The 14100-nt window shown below is 39.6% G+C and overlaps 1 protein-coding gene across 1 annotated transcript; it reads right to left on the bottom strand.

The window, feature by feature from the left end:
• Nucleotides 1–1368: 1368 nt before the first annotated feature.
• On the bottom strand, nt 1369–9641 carry ywhag2 (3-monooxygenase/tryptophan 5-monooxygenase activation protein, gamma polypeptide 2). The gene is made up of 2 exons (XM_046294243.1): nt 9379–9641; nt 1369–5257 (listed from the first exon to the last, which is right to left on the bottom strand). The coding sequence occupies exons 1-2, from the start codon at nt 9463–9465 to the stop codon at nt 4598–4600; spliced, it is 747 nt and encodes a 248-aa protein (XP_046150199.1). The 5' UTR covers nt 9466–9641; the 3' UTR covers nt 1369–4597.
• Nucleotides 9642–14100: the final 4459 nt, after the last annotated feature.

Here is a 14100-nt window from a genome sequence, read left to right as displayed (position 1 = left end):
TACACTCTCGCTTCTAATATGTAGATGGTGCACTACACTCATTTTTAAAATGTCTATGGTGCACTACGCTCTCCCCTTCTAATATGTAGATGGTGCACTACGCTCTCCCTTCTAATATGTAGATGGTGCACTAAACTCTCCCTTCTAATATGTAGATGGTGCACTACGCTCTCCCTTCTAATATGTAGATGGTGCACTACGCTCTCCCTTCTAATATGTAGATGGTGCACTACACTCTCCCTTCTAATATGTAGATGGTGCACTACAATCTCCCTTCTAATATGTAGATGGTGCACTACACTCTCCCTTCTAATATGTAGATGGTGCACTACACTCATTTTTAAAATGTCTATGGTGCACTACACTCTCCCTTCTAATATGTAGATGGTGCACTACGCTCTCCCTTCTAATATGTAGATGGTGCACTACACTCTCCCTTCTAATATGTAGATGGTGCACTACGCTCTCCCTTCTAATATGTAGATGGTGCACTACGCTCTCCCTTCTAATATGTAGATGGTGCACTACAATCTTCCTTCTAATATGTAGATGGTGCACTACACTCTCCCTTCTAATATGTAGATGGTGCACTACACCCATTTTTAAAATGTCTATGGTGCACTACACTCTCCCTTCTAATATGTAGATGGTGCACTACGCTCTCCCTTCTAATATGTAGATGGTGCACTACGCTCTCCCTTCTAATATGTAGATGGTGCACTACACTCATTTTTAAAATGTCTAAGGTGCACTACACTCTCCCTTCTAATATGTAGATGGTGCATTACGCTCTCCCTTCTAATATGTAGATGGTGCACTACACTCTCCCTTCTAATATGTAGATGGTGCACTACACTCTCCCTTCTAATATGTAGATGGTGCACTACACTCTCCCTTCTAATATGTAGATGGTGCACTACGCTCTCCCTTCTAATATGTAGATGGTGCACTACGCTCTCCCTTCTAATATGTAGATGGTGCACTACGCTCTCCCTTCTAATATGTAGATGGTGCATTACGCTCTCCCTTCTAATATGTAGATGGTGCACTACGCTCTCCCTTCTAATATGTAGATGGTGCATTACGCTCTCCCTTCTAATATGTAGATGGTGCACTACGCTCTCCCTTCTAATATGTAGATGGTACATTACGCTCTCCCTTCTAATATGTAGATGGTGCACTACGCTCTCCCTTCTAATATGTAGATGGTGCACTACACTCTCCCTTCTAATATGTAGATGGTGCACTACACTCTCATTTTTTAAATGTCTATGAGTAAAATACTGGAAACGTTGTAGCTCTGAGTGAAATACTGGAGAGGACAGGAAACATTGTAGAACTACGTGAAATACTGGAGAGGACAGGAAACATTGTAGAACTGAGTTTATAGGATGAAGCATAGTGAATGAGCTGGTAGTTCAGAATGACAATAATAAATATCTACTGTAATAAATAATGTATACTGTATATACTGGCAAACAAATAGCTTGAATGAGCAACAGATTCATTAAACCCATTTTAATAGTAATCGATTTGTTGATAAGATTGTGTGCCTTCAGTCTACATTTGTTCTGTTGTATAGCCATGCTGCCAACCCTTTACTTGATTCAATTGAAGTTGAATTCCATTTCAGAGAAAAGAGAACATACATGTTACAGTACTGTTCAACCTAAATGCACAGACACAATGATCTGTGTCAAACAAAATTACAGTTAAATGAAAACACAAACAAAATAGCAACAAACAAAAAAACTAATTAAACATTACTGTATATCAAAACAATGAATGAAATGTTCTGCGTGTATGAACCATCCCTTCTGATGTGTCCAAAAAAAACTAAACTAAACAAATGATAAGAGTTTAAAGTTTCTATGCGATGCAAAGTCATCTGAATCGTTCACTCTCGCTACCTGCGTTGACATACCGACGGAAAAAGTAACATACAGTGTTCAAAAGTGGCCTTGTGACCCAGAAGGGACTATGTGAGTTAACTAAGTACCAGGTTTAATTACATGTGTTAACTGTACTTACTAAATGACATGTGTTAACTGTTCTGAGATTAGCATGGCAAAAATGGAAGGTATAACAGGGTCTCTCTGTTGATGGCACTAAATGAATGGCATAAAGTAACACCGTAGGCTTATGAATCTGACACACCTCAATGTGTTTGGGTTTGCCAGGGCAAGTGATAATATCTGACACCAAAAAATACAATTTGCTGAGTTTTAGCCCATTACGATCAGGATAATACATCTAATAAAATCTAGAGAACATAGCAGCAAGATAGCGAACCACATCCTCAGCAATATATATATGGATACATGGTTAGCTCAGAGGATGTGAGATGTACAGAGTGGGTTAAAGACTATAGGTGGCTTTCCAAATGACACCATATTACCTATAGTGCATTACTTTTGACTAAGACCAATAGGGCTCTGGTAGGGCTCAAAAGTAGTGCAATATATAGGGAATAGGGTGGCATTTGTGACGCTGTTAAAGTCCTAGATCATTTAGATCCATTATTTTGTTGTGGTGGAAATCATTCAGTTGGGACATTCAGCCCTCGGTGGTAAATAACGTTAACAGTGTATGACAAATGACTCTCCCTGTTTGCTTCAACCTGAAGTCCTAAGCGCCAGCTCTTATTGGACGAGCGTTTGCATTACATTGCATGAGCAGACATGTGCACTCACTGCACTGGTGTCATACAAGTTTGTGTAGATCTAAAAGCGCAAGTGGGTTTATTAGTGTGTCCTTGTGATTCTCTGTTTGCATACATGGTTATTGAGGATGCCTATGGAGTATGCTGAATCAACTATTTGAAGTGGCAAAGGAGGCACACAAGAATAGCATACTAGCAGCACACAAGAGGTTACAACATTCTATCTTAAATGTTGACTTATTAGTGACATCACAACAATACACTCGACCACCATGGAAATGGTGCATTTATCATTTTGTCATATTCTTTTTTTATTATCATAGTTAGCTCGTTTCTTGTGCAACTGCTACATAATGACTCACATTCAAGATATTTTTCACTCAGGAACAGCTAAAAGGTATAAAAACAAACAAAAAATGTATACTGTCAGAAATAAATTGTGGTCCATGTTGTGAATTCATAACAGAAACACAGATTCTGAAAACTTCACCATTGTTCAAACGGGTTAATAACATGACAAAAGAAGTACTCAAATATAGTTCAAAGAACAAAGTATTTGTTTCACAATGCCATTATTATAATTTAATGTGACAAAGCCATTATTATAATTTAATGTTACAAACACCAGCTGGTAAGATTAAGCAATCACTGGTGTTTTTCCCACTTTTTTTCTTCCAATAACAAATTAAATACACATATTGCATGCCACTATAGCAATGCTCATAACATATACATTTTTACGATCACCGTTTTGGTATAGCAAATATGAACAAAATAAGAACAAGTTATAAATAAGAAATCAGACAAAGCCTATGTTTTCTCAATCTTATGAATACTTAACACCCACAGTATAAGTTAATAAAGTCAAGCTACTGTATGTTTCAATACATCACCAGCATGCACAATACTGAATAATCGATATTATTGTAGTAATCATCTTACACTGAAGAAACAGTATAGTAGGCAAGTGCATTTAATAAAACAAACACAGAAGTAAACCACAAACTCTGCAGCTGCTTTAAGATCATGTTTCTGTTTTAAACTGTCTCTGCCTTTAGATAGACTCTATTGGAGGTAAAGCTATGGTTCCAGTATCATATTTAGAGCAGTCAGAGGACAGTCACATTGGATTTAATGCCAAATTCGCCTAAAACTAGAAGTCATGTGAAAGAGGAAATTGATAAGTATTTTCTCCTTACCTCATTGCCATAATTGGCATTAACTTTACAATAAACAACTAACCTTTACAAAACATCTGCATTGTACTTTTTGTAGTTGATTTGGTCAGATTAATACTTTTATGCTTTCCTGCACTCCCTTCAAGAGTGAGTGATATTATATATCATAATGTCTAGAAACTTGTGATGTCACAGAGAAGCACTTTGCAGGACCTTTTGTAGGACCACAGATCATAGAAACGCGCAGTTTCACATATGTGGACACTGGTTTGGTGCTGGAGATAATGAATATGAGGTTGAAAAGTGGCCGAGTTGACCTTTAAACTAGTACTGGAACCATTGCAAGCTATTTTTGTGAGGCACTCTCACTCAAGTGTTTTTTTTTCCCTTCCTCAAGTGTCTGCATCTCTATCATGCATAAACCTAACTAAGCAGCTTCCCTTGGTACAACGACACCAGTCCTTATGCCAGTGTGAGGCTGCCAAACAATCCAACAACGACCACTTCAGGCGGATTGACTGACCTTTCAGTAGTTTTGGCAAACGTCAAAGAGAAAATCAAGATGGCAGCCCTTTCAACCATTCATATATATTTCTATATATATTAAACTAAGATGTAACCTCCCCTCTCACCTTTCTTTTGATTCTTTTCTTTTAACACATGGAAAAATAAAGAACTGCTGCGGTACGATCATCAGCAAAAGCGGCTACCAAAGCCCACTGGCCCTTCATTATATATTTTTTCTAAGTGTGGTTTATTAATCTTTGTTACCCTCCCCTCCCTCATCATCCTGCTGGTCACTTGTCCACAGTGTTAAGTTGTCTCGGAGCAGCTGCATGATGAGAGTTGAGTCTTTGTAGGAGTCCTCGTTCAGGGTGTCCAGCTCAGCAATAGCGTCATCGAAGGCGGTCTTGGCCAGATGACAGGCCTGCTCAGGGGCATTCTGGATCTCGTAGTAAAACACAGAGTAGTTGAGAGCCAAGCCGAGGCGGATGGGGTGGGTGGGCTGCATGTGCTCTTTGCTGATCTCATGGGCCTCGTTGTAAGCCTTCTCTGATGATTCGATGACGGTGGCCCTCTTCTCGCCCGTGGCCACCTCAGCCAGGTAGCGGTAGTAGTCTCCTTTCATCTTCAGGTAAAATACCTTGCTCTCGTGCTGCGTCTCGTTGCAGTTCTTGATCAGGTAGTTATCCAGAAGGTTGAGCACGTCCTGACACACAGCCTCCAGCTCCTTCTCAATCTTCTCCCTGTAGGCCCGAACCATTTCAATCTTTTTCTCATTTCCATCTGCAGAGGTCTTCTGCTCGATGCTAGAGATCACCCTCCAAGAGGAACGGCGGGCCCCCACCACATTCTTATAGGCCACAGACAGGAGGTTCCTCTCTTCGTTAGACAGGGCCTCATTCAGCTCTGTTACCTGAGGAGGGGACAGAGCAGTGGTCATAAATGCACTATCTGGGCAGTGATTTAGGAAGCTGTATAAGACAGCAAATAAACCCCTATATTATGCATTCATGAATGTAAACAGTTATCTTTCAACAATATCACTTACAGGTGTGGTTTTACAGAAAATCATATCAGAGCATTTACTGTACTCTATGTCACAACCATATACAGTATCATACCTATAATATCTACTGTACAGTATGTTGTTCTTGGGAATGAGCAAGATTCAACTCATCATGTGCAATTCCCAGTTTCCATGGCAATCAGTCCATTTAGTGCACCAGTAGCTCCAGCTGTCATGTGGACAGCTAATGCTAGCAAGTGGAGAACCATATTCAAGATAGTGAGAGAGAGTGGGGGTTGGGACTGGAGAGGGGGCAGAGGATTGGAGGTAGCTATGTTCCCACGAGGAATCCAGGGGCAGCTGCAATGTAAGTGTAGACGGTCAGTTGATCATCGCTCAGGCAGTTCATGTTTCTCCCTGACCTTCTCCTCTGCTTTAAACTGACCTTTTCATCTGTCTGAAACCCCATGTAATGCTGTCACCCAGGACATGCTTTTCACCTACTACCTGACTCTATACGTACAGGGTAGGACGTAACATGTTAATTAATCCCAGGAATGTCAAATAATGTACTGTAAAAACCACAATTGATAAGTAACCTTTGAACTTTTAACGTTGTAAAACCTGACTTGGTCTAAATGCTACACCTCATTCCACTAACCTACAAGGTATTTAGTGGCTCTGACTGAAAGACATTGGGTAGCAAATTACAATAAGTATCCAAAAATATTCTCAACAGTTTAACCCACACATAAATGTCATATACAGTATTTTCCCTGGGTCATTCCACAAATTCGGTGCCTTTTGAGATGTGTAACCTGGTGGGAAAAAAATATTTTGATTTCACATACATTCTGTCATAAAGAGCACATGTTTAACTTAATAAAATTGTTTAACTTCATAAATGAAGGAACACTTGAATGCACGTATATGTTTTTCATTGTTAAAACATTTCTAGTCTGTATATCTATGGGTAACAGGGTTTAACGTGTTATGCTAAACCCACTCTGTTTCCACCACAAAACACTAGATAATGGCCAAAATTAGTAGAGCCAGCTCACCTGCTTTTAAACTATGATTTGACTATTAGATGTTCAATGTTTATTTTATTTTCTCTTTAATTCTGCATTGTTGGAAAAGGACCCGTAAGTAGCATTTCACTGTCAGTCTACCTCATTTGTTTCTTTTGAAAACATTTATTTTAACTTGAAATTGAATATTTTCACCATATTAATATGACAGTTCAGTTCATGGACAGGTGTTTTTTTAAACCTTAAAATGAATCACTAATCACAGGAAATAAAGAATAATATTCAGAAATGACTTTTTCAAAACAACAAAATAACTAGGGCTTTAGAATGATGGTGAAATTCTGAAGTGAAATGTTTTAAAGTCATCCTGGAAGTCACAGAGGGTGAATTATCCATGTGGTCTATATTAAAGGGCACTTAATTTAATATTACAGGCTTTTAAAATGCAATATTGGTGCATAATTTCTACTTAAAATATCAAAGGGATGCAAAAGACACTCATTTTGTGGAATGACCCCCCTATCTTGAATATCACATTAAGAGCAACTGTAAAGACCTGAGACGCTCCGTACTATATCACTTCCAGTCCACTTCCAGATAACCTTACATCGATAAAACACAAGTTTTTTTTTATCTCCATCTAAATCAATATCGGCTAAATAATTAGATGATCTAGATTATAACTATAAGAGGGAAGATACAGACAGCACAAGGCTACAGTATAAATAGAGCTACAGAGGAAATACAGCTTAATGTGTGGCCCATTCTAGCAAAGTGCTCTCTCTCATTGAGAAGCTAATATTTCTCCTTTTCTGGTGAGCTGATGTGACATTCCCCTCCCAGCCTGATAGAGGAGCAAAAAGAATGCGGCTGATAGGTGACGTCACAGTCATCGTGTACATGGATGACAGAATGCTTCTAAGCAGGCGTTTTTCCTTTCCAGGCTTTAAATGCAAGAATACACAATTGACAGCTCAAATGCCATGGTATTACTAAGCAAATGTTCAATTACTATCTGATTGTTAGTCCATCTTGATGGATATGTAAGAAACATAAAGGCCAGAGAGTGCAAAAGACTACAAGTGATGTTGGAAAAGCCCATCATATGCATTACTTGTCAGTGAATCATCATTGTACCAAAATGCTGATGTCTGTCAATATAAATAAAGAGAGGCAGCCTACCATACTGATCAGAATACCTAATTGCCAGCCCAAACAATTATTGACGGGCTGGATAAAAATATGTCACGACTATCCTGAACACATTATGCTACTGTAAATACATTACATAATAAAATAAAACAAATGCCATTCAACGCATTCACTGACAAAGCAGCACTGCTTATAATAGCATCTTACTGCATTGATGCATTAACTTCTGCAAACATGTATGCAGAATAATATTGTACTGTACTGTACTGGTCAAGGTGAAATCAGAACATAAAATTATACCTCTCATTGCTTTTTCCTGCCATCAAGTGAACCCTGGCTGCAGTGGCAAGGGATTTCCCATTGGAGAGGGGAACGAGTACACACCCCTACACTGCAAAAAGGCCCAGTTCTGACTGCATGGACTGACCCAGCAGATTGCTTAAAGGGAAAGGAATCCCACATGCACACATCACTAAAATGCCATTGCGTGCAACCAGAAATCTGCAGGAGAAATAGATCTAATTTACGCAGCCGATGAGACAGAAAGTGTTACTAGGTAATAATAATAATGGTTAAGATGTCAGGAGGAGACTGGGCATTTAGGTTTAGGGCCTAATGACAATGCATTTTCCACACAGTGTGAGACCTGTATCAATAAACCAAAACAATAATGTACATTTCATTAAATTGCTTTAAAGAACACACAGCTTCACCCTATCCATATCCAGACATACAGTATGTGTAGAGAGGCATCTGCACACGTTGACAGTGACACACAATGCGACATACAGGTGCAATGCAGAATGATAATGTGATCAAGTAACTTAATGTAGCTCAACTACTGATAAAAAAAGGACCAATATCCAATATGATCATTGACTCACTGCAATATGACAAAATACAGAACATTCTAGAGAAAATTATGCTGCCTCCTACATTTGTTTTGTGAAAAGAGCTGGAAACTGAATAACCATTTATGCAGGAATAGATGCTCATTCAGAGAACATCTGTAGCCTCTATTAACAGACACATATATATATTTAATAGAGAACAGATTTAACTCAAAAATATACTTTAAAAAAAATACAATTATTACTAGGCAATTATATAATAAAATCTAGATATTACAGGGAGAATCGATCAATATTCGAGCAACCTCACATGGCACAATCCTAAAGACCAATTCTACCTGATCTGAATTTAACAAATCACATGGGGAATTAAGTCCCACTGGGCATGCATTAAATCAACGTTGTTTCTACGTAATTTCAATGAAATTACCTTGAACCAACGTGGAATAGACGTCTGTACCCAGTGGCATAGGACACATTTATCACATGTAATTTTATAACGCGAGGAACACGTTTGACAGAGAAATCAACGTTATTTGGTGCCTCTGAATACATTTCGTGGTAATATTACTCCACTGCATTTCTTTTAAAGACACGAAACTGGCACCGCCCAAGGAGCGTTCAATAGCATACATTTGATTGCCTTTCTTGAATGTTTCTGGAATGTTTGAGCTCCACATGTAGGCTATTCTAGTCGTTATAATGAAACCGTGATTGCGCCCTATGAAACAGACTTGATATTCTGAATGGTGTAGGCTTGTATTTCAATGCAGTGTAGTGATGTCTAGGATTGCTGGCAAAACCTTTACATAATCTAATATCAAAATGTTACATTTTTATACACATCACATCTCTAGGAATGGAATGAAATATCTAAATAGAGATAATTCATATTCATTAGAATGACATTGTAGAGAATCCAATGTTTCATTGAACACCAAATCTTCAGTCCTTATTCGTAGGCTATTCACATGCAATCGTTTTGGAGACTTACCGATTTCATGGCAGCTGCCATGTCATCATATCTTTCAGCCTGTTCAGCCAGCCTGGCTTTCTGCACCAGCTGCTCGCGATCAACCATTTTAATATTTGGTTAGTGTGAACGTTATTCTATAGGTTTTGGGATAAAATTATATGTCTACTACTTGCAATGCCGTGAAATTCTGTGCGAACTTAGGCTGCAGCTGTTCTGTGCAGTCTGTGCTAGTGCCGACGGGACACCCTTTCTCGTTCTTCACACTTTCCCCCGGCTGCGTCATCACTCAGAAAGGTGGGTGTCTTGCTACTGATGTAACAGTCCTTACATGGGAATCCAGAGGTACTGCATATCTGGGATGAGAGCGAATCAGATTTCCTGTTTCATTCCCACTAGGCAATCAATGAGGGAAATTTAGTCCAATAGGTCTCCTTAGTGATTCTAAACCTAACCCTTACCCTAACCAATAACCAGCCATAACCTTATATTTAACTTCATGCCAACACCCTGGCTCAAGCATAACCATAATAACCCTAGTCATAACCCTAACCCTAGCTTCAACTCCCCAGCCTAACCCTAAACCTACCACTACCTCTATCTAACACCTGTCACTGAACAAACCACTCACTGTTACCAATGCAAAGGGTGACCTCTCCTGGGAAGATAAGCTTCATACAACTATTTGGCATTACTAGTGTCACAACTTGATTGTGCTACCTGTTTCTTCTGAGAAAATCAGATACTATTGTTGCAACCCAACTGGAATTATCAGGTATCCTCCTTATTCATACTCAATGGGTGTGGAAAGTCCCAAATGCAACCCTATTCCCTATGTAGTGCACTACTGTTGACCAAGTAGTGCACTATATCGCACACAATGTCAGTGCATTTAAAGCACATTTCTGCAGGGAGATGGAGTGATGGAGAAGGGACCTCCTGCTTGCTGTACCTTAAGTCCAGCAGCACCAATACAATGAGTCAGTCAGAACACCCTCTGCTGGTACAGCATGGTACAAAGTCATGACTCAGTGCAAAGGATGGATGAATCATCACGGCCAGTGCTAACTCCTTGCATTTGCGAATCAGTAAGGGGTGAATCCCAACTTCCTATTGATGTTAATGCAGTGAAAATTCTACCTACGTCGAAGTTTAGGATTCACTCCTAAACTTAATGTATTTGACATTTTTTGACATAGTTTCAGAGTACTATAGGTGCAGGTAGTATGCTTTTGTCAGTCACAAAAGTCTCAATATTAGCTGGATAGGAGTCCTACATGTATTGTTATATTGGGGACAATGGCGAACATGCATTCTGCAGAATCAGGACACTGTTGGTTCACACCTGGCTCCAGTTGGAGGGACAGATCAGCTAATTAGTAAAGATGTTCCAAGCTGATTAAGGTATCACAAACGTCAGATGATTATTTTCTGTCTCTCAGCCCTTCAATGTAGGATGGCTGCAAAGGCACCAACGCTTCCCCTCTTTCTTCTCTCTGCCTGCCTTTCTCTCACTCTTTCTTTCTCGTACTCTCTCCTCTTTCTTTCTTTCTTTCTTTCTTTCTTTCTTTCTTTCTCTCACTCTCTCTTCTTTCTTTCTTTCTTTCTTTCTTTCTTTCTCTCTCTCACTCTCTCTTATTTATTTATTTATTTCTGTCTCACTCTCTTATTTATTGATTTATTTCTGTCTCTCACTCTCTCTTATTTATTGATTTATTTCTGTCTCTCACTCTCTCTTATTTATTGATTTATTTCTGTCTCTCACTCTCTCTTATTTATTGATTTATTTCTGTCTCTCACTCTCTCTTATTTATTTATTTATTTCTGTCTCTCACTATCTCTTGTTTATTGATTTATTTCTGTCTCTCACTCGCTCTTATTTATTTATTTATTTATTTCTGTCTCTCACTCTCTCTTATTTATTGATTTATTTATCTCACTCTCTCACTCTTCTTTATTTATTTATTTATTTCTCTCCCTCTCTCTCTCTCTCTCTCTCTCTCTTATTTATTTATTTATTTATTACTCTCACTCTTCTTTATTTATTTATTTCTGTCTCTCACTCTCTCTTATTTATTGATTTATTTATCTCACTCTCACTCTTCTTTATTTATTTATTTCTCTCTCTCTTTCTTATGAAGATAGAATACTGCCATCTCTCCTTCTCTCTCTCCCTTTCACACTCACGCCCCTCTTTCCCCTCTTTCTTTCCTTTCCTTTCCTTTCCTTTCCTCTCCTCTCCTCTCCTCTCCTCTCCTCTCCTCTCCTCTCCTCTCCTCTCCTCTCCTCTCCTCTCCTCTCCTCTCCTCTCCTCTCCTCTCCTCTCCTCTCCTCTCACTCAATCACTGTTTCCACACTCTTCACCTTAGATTCAACTCCTTCTATTTGTCAAGGCAGTGGTAAGGATAAGATAAGGAAGTTGAGTTGAGTCTCAATATAACCTTAAAACTGTCTTGAGTCAATTTCTGTGCCCCTGCGGAAATCAAATTAGCATAATAAAAAAATCCCCATAAAAATCTGTCTATTTAAACTCGAGATATCTGTTTTTTTGCATGGGCTGCGTCTATGACCCCTCTATGGAAAGGTGAGTCTCCCATGAACACGTACATGTCGGTTGTTTTGCTCTAGGATGCCCACTAGACTCGCCTGAAGATAGCCCGGTGCCATGTATGAATGGAAGTATATATGGAAGTAATTTAGCCCCTAAAAAAAGCTATTAAATATGTGTCATTAAAAAAAAGTGTTTCCTGATCATTCTTGTATCTCTCAGATATAGACACTTCAAAACAAACTTCCTTAAATTTTTTGGGGAGAGACTAACTGTTTTTCCTTGTATGAATGTGTTATTCAATGTGTCTCTGGGCTAATAGTAGTAATGTCAAATTCAATGTTTCATCAAACCATTTTTGTCTATATATTTTTATATCTAAAGGGGTCCTAAAATTCTTAATCAAATACACTCAACAAAAATATAAATGTAACATGCAACAATTTCAACAATTCTATTGAATTACAATTCATATAAGGACATCAGTCAATTGAAATAAATGCGTTAGGCCCTAATCTATGGATTTCAGATGACTGGGAATACAGATATGCATCTGTTGGTCACAGATACCTTAACAAAAGTAGGGGTGTGGATCAGAAAACCAGTCAGTATATGGTATGACCACCATTTTCCTCATGCAGCGCGAGACATCTCTTTCGCATAGAGTTGATCAGGCTGTTGATTGTGGCCTGTGGAATGTTGACCCACTACTCTTCAATGGCTGTGCAAAGTTGCTGGATATTTGCGGGAATTGGAACAAGCTGTCGGGGTTCGTGCTTTGGAAATATATTGAATTCTGCTTATATCATGCTATACCTCAATAAACACAAAGTTCAAATGCAGAGACTTCGAGACCATTAATTGAGTGCTTTTGAAGTGACAGGTCGCTGCTGCGCTGTATCAGCACATTGGACAGCGCCCTGTACACTAAAGCAAGGCCTTTTCGGTAATGGATATAGGCTGCAATTCACCTATTACAAACAGCCTATGTGAATGAACCTGTACACACAGCTGTCTTACCAAAATAATGCAAATGCTGAAAGTAGTAGCCCAGTTATTCATGCATGCTAACGAAAATACTGAATAGCAGTTTGGCTTAGAATTACTGCAAATGCCAACGAATGAATGTGAACAGAACAAAACAGAAGAACCAAGTAGGCCTAGTTAACTAAATGTTGATTCGGGGCATGAAACAATCTATATTTAGGCTAGTTACATTAACAGTAAACAAACACAGTAAACAAAAGGCAAATGGAGATCCAAATAACCAAAACATAGCCTACAGCCTACTACAGTGAGCTGCAGCCTACTACAGTGAGCTGCAGCCTACTACAGTGAGCTGCAGCCTACTACAGTGAGCTGCAGCCTACAGCCTACTACAGTGAGATGCAGCCTACTACAGTGAGCTGCAGCCTACTACAGTGAGCTACAGCCTACTACAGTGAGCTGCAGCCTACTACAGTGAGCTACAGCCTACTACAGTGAGCTACAGCCTACTACAGTGAGCTGCAGCCTACTACAGTGAGCTACGGCCTACTACAGTGAGCTGCAGCCTACTACAATGAGATACAGCCTACTACAGTGAGCTGCAGCCTACAGCCTACTACAGTGAGCTACAGCCTACTACAGTGAGCTGCAGCCTACAGCCTACTACAGTGAGCTACAGCCTACTACAGTATGCTGCAGCCTACAGCCTACTACAGTGAGCTACAGCCTACAGCCTACTACAGTGAGCTGCAGCCTACAGCCTACTACAGTGAGCTACAGCCTACTACAGTGAGCTGCAGCCTACTACAGTGAGATGCAGCCTACTACAGTGAGATGCAGCCTACTACAGTGAGCTGCAGCCTACTACAGTGAGATGCAGCCTACTACAGTGAGCTGCAGCCTACTACAGTGAGCTGCAGCATACTACTGTGAGATGCAGCCTACTACAGTGAGCTGCAGCCTACTACAGTGAGATGCAGCCTACTACAGTGAGATGCAGCCTACTACAGTGAGATGCAGCCTACTACAGTGAGCTGCAGCATACTACTGTGAGATGCAGCCTACTACAGTGAGCTGCAGCCTACTACAGTGAGATGCAGCCTACTACAGTGAGATGCAGCCTACTACAGTGAGATGCAGCCTACTACAGTGAGCTGCAGCCTACTACAGTGAGATGCAGCCTACTACAGTGAGCTGCAGCCTACTAC

Source organism: Oncorhynchus gorbuscha, linkage group LG13 (assembly GCF_021184085.1).
Source record: "Oncorhynchus gorbuscha isolate QuinsamMale2020 ecotype Even-year linkage group LG13, OgorEven_v1.0, whole genome shotgun sequence".
Lineage (NCBI taxonomy): Eukaryota > Metazoa > Chordata > Actinopteri > Salmoniformes > Salmonidae > Oncorhynchus > Oncorhynchus gorbuscha.
This window is presented reverse-complemented; position numbering and strand designations above follow the sequence as displayed.

Excerpts from the sequence above, each read along its gene's own strand:
- ywhag2 (XM_046294243.1), bottom strand. The coding sequence starts at position 9,465 with ATGGTTGATCGCGAGCAGCTGGTGCAGAAAGCCAGGCTGGCTGAACAG. Across the intron at positions 5,258-9,378 it reads TGGCAGCTGCCATGAAATCG|GTAACAGAGCTGAATGAGGC; the intron begins GTAAGTCTCCAA and ends TCCCCTCCTCAG.